Here is a 2,389-nt window from a genome sequence, read left to right as displayed (position 1 = left end):
GCAGGAAGATTCTCAACTGCTTCACCCTCATTTACCTGTGCCACGTACTCAGTCCTCCACCCCTGGCAGCACAACATAGACCCACCTCTCAATACCTTCCTCATTTTCCTCTCTAATAAGGAGTGGAGCAAAATAAATGCACTGGTCAGACAGTCCAGGCCAGGCTTAGCTACAGCACCCAAGCACGCTCACCAGGACTGCTCTGCTTCATTGTGGCTGTCTGTGCCCCCCAAGATAAACCCTCACTTCACAGCCCCACCGATCTATTCTCCAAAATGCCTCTTCACTGCATGCCACCTGCACAAATACTGTTGTCTGTAGAAGCTTCCCCTCCAATACAGCCCCAAAAATCAACGTTTTGGGGGTCTTATGCTGAGGCAGAGATACCAAACTGCAACCAAGATCACATGCGACCTCCTAGTTCTGAGATGTCCCTTCCTGCGCTCCAGCCTTCACTGCCCAGCAGCACCACATGTCCCCAGAAGCACTGTACATGCAGTGACTTTTCCCCAAAGCAGCTCGACAGCACACCCCTAACAAGATGGCCGAGAGCTCCGTACACCTGCTTCAGAGAGACAGAGGCTCGCCTGACTCGTCCTCCAACCTCACACACAGATCTGCAGTTCCACTGATGTGCTGTAGTTTCAACTCAAAGCATTTTCTACCTCACTGACAGGTACTGTGGAAATGTCCTCTCAGTCATTACAGCACCTTCGTCAAGGATAGAATAGAGGTTGTAAAACATCACCTAATAGACAAAACTACTTTTTGACGCTGTCCCAATTACCAAAATGCTAAGTGTTAGGGCATGCAGAGCTCATAGAAAATCTGTAACAGAGTTTAATGTTACACTTACATGGTGCAAATGCACCAGCAGCTCCAAACCAGGCAAGTTGTAAGTCCCTTAGCTATAGGATTTAAAGGAAGATTTTAAAGGGCAATAATTCAGTCATGTCATTAATAAATCAACATCACCGTTCACACACTTATCTTCTTGAATATCCTTTTCATCCTTTCTCCTAAAAGCACAGGAAACCACACAACCATTTGCAATGCACCAGCTTTTAAGAAAACCCAAGAAATGAGACCGACCTTCCTAAAGGGCGTCGAGGCAGCTAAAGGACTAGGACTCCTCTTTGTTTCTGCAGTGGGCTGTGCCTCGGGCGAGCTTACAGAGCGAGAGCTCAGCGAGGAGTTGGTAAGTCCAGAGTCTCCTTCGTGAGACGACTCCATGGTCTCATTTTCCGATGTGAGGCTTCCATCCAGAGAAACAACTTGAGGTGATTTTGCAGTCATAATATCCTCCAGGAGCACTACAGGCATCTTCCCCTCAAAGATGACATTCTTCAGTTCGCTCTGGTTTACCTTTGTGCTTTCCACGTAGTTACACGCTGTTAACCCAGTACATGATTGGGTTCCAGCTACCAAATCTTCAACTTTATTCACTACAGTTTCACACGGCGCATCGGTCTCCATGGAATCGTCCACTTGGCTACTCTGGGTGGAATTCAGGCAACTCAACTGGTTTATCTCTTTTCCTAATGTGCCATTAGTTACAGCTATAGATGAAGATGTGTTTGAATCAAAATTAACATGGTCTACATCATCACTTAGTCTATAGCTAGAGTCCTCTGTCATGTCAATAACAATTACAGTTTCATTTGCGTTATCTTTTGTGCTTCTCTCTATAAAATGGTCTAACGGACCCTTTCTGTTAACAAGTTTTGGAGCAAAGTTCACATCTGAATCCAGCTGGCAGTCATTCTCCACATTGTCCAGGGACACACACGATGTGTCGAGGGAGGAATCTTTACTTGGGCCAAAACCACTTTGTGAGCTCTTTACTTTTTTGACTTCTGAATCTGCATCGCATTTTTCCTTTGGGACAGGATTCAAGCGTTTGAACGGCAACCGAGCTGAAACAACAACATTTTATTATTTTACTCACGCCATATAAATCACTAGGGAGGGAGGAATCAAATATCGATTTATTTTATTAGTTCTTAAGCACAAGAATTGAAACAGATTAGCCAGCTGGAGGCAGCTTATTACCACAAAACCAATATATTTCACAAAACCAGGTCTGACACCTTCTTAGCGCACTAAAGCTGCACTAGGTGACATCCACTCCCTCTGCAGCCTTACCTTGTACGAGCTTCCTCGGAGGAACGGCCGCTTTGTCTCTGCACTCCATGGCTGCGAGGGAAAACACAACAAATAAAACACCTGTGACACTTTTTCCCGGGAGCTACCTGCTTCCCTGGGATAACCAACCGGCGGCAGCGCCCGACAGCTCTCCCCAGGGGGGATCGCGGGCACGGCCAGGCCGCACAAAGGGGCCGGGACAAGCCCCACTGGGACCCCTCAGACTGAGGGGATCTTCGCACCC

General features: G+C 47.0%; 1 protein-coding gene across 1 annotated transcript in view; it reads right to left on the bottom strand.

The window, feature by feature from the left end:
• CHAF1A (chromatin assembly factor 1, subunit A (p150)) overlaps positions 1 to 2,194 on the bottom strand; it is a 14,566-nt gene extending 12,372 nt beyond the window's left edge. Inside the window, exons 1-2 of the mRNA XM_010187030.1 lie at positions 2,146 to 2,194; positions 1,093 to 1,916 (exon numbers count right to left, since the gene is read on the bottom strand). Coding sequence (XP_010185332.1) covers positions 1,093 to 1,916; positions 2,146 to 2,194 — 873 coding nt within the window. The remainder of the gene's footprint in view (positions 1 to 1,092; positions 1,917 to 2,145) is intronic.
• Positions 2,195 to 2,389: the final 195 nt, after the last annotated feature.

Source organism: Mesitornis unicolor, unplaced genomic scaffold (assembly GCF_000695765.1).
Source record: "Mesitornis unicolor isolate BGI_N332 unplaced genomic scaffold, ASM69576v1 scaffold34086, whole genome shotgun sequence".
Lineage (NCBI taxonomy): Eukaryota > Metazoa > Chordata > Aves > Mesitornithiformes > Mesitornithidae > Mesitornis > Mesitornis unicolor.
Note: the sequence above shows the minus strand (reverse complement) of the source record. Positions and strands in the feature narration are given on the sequence as shown.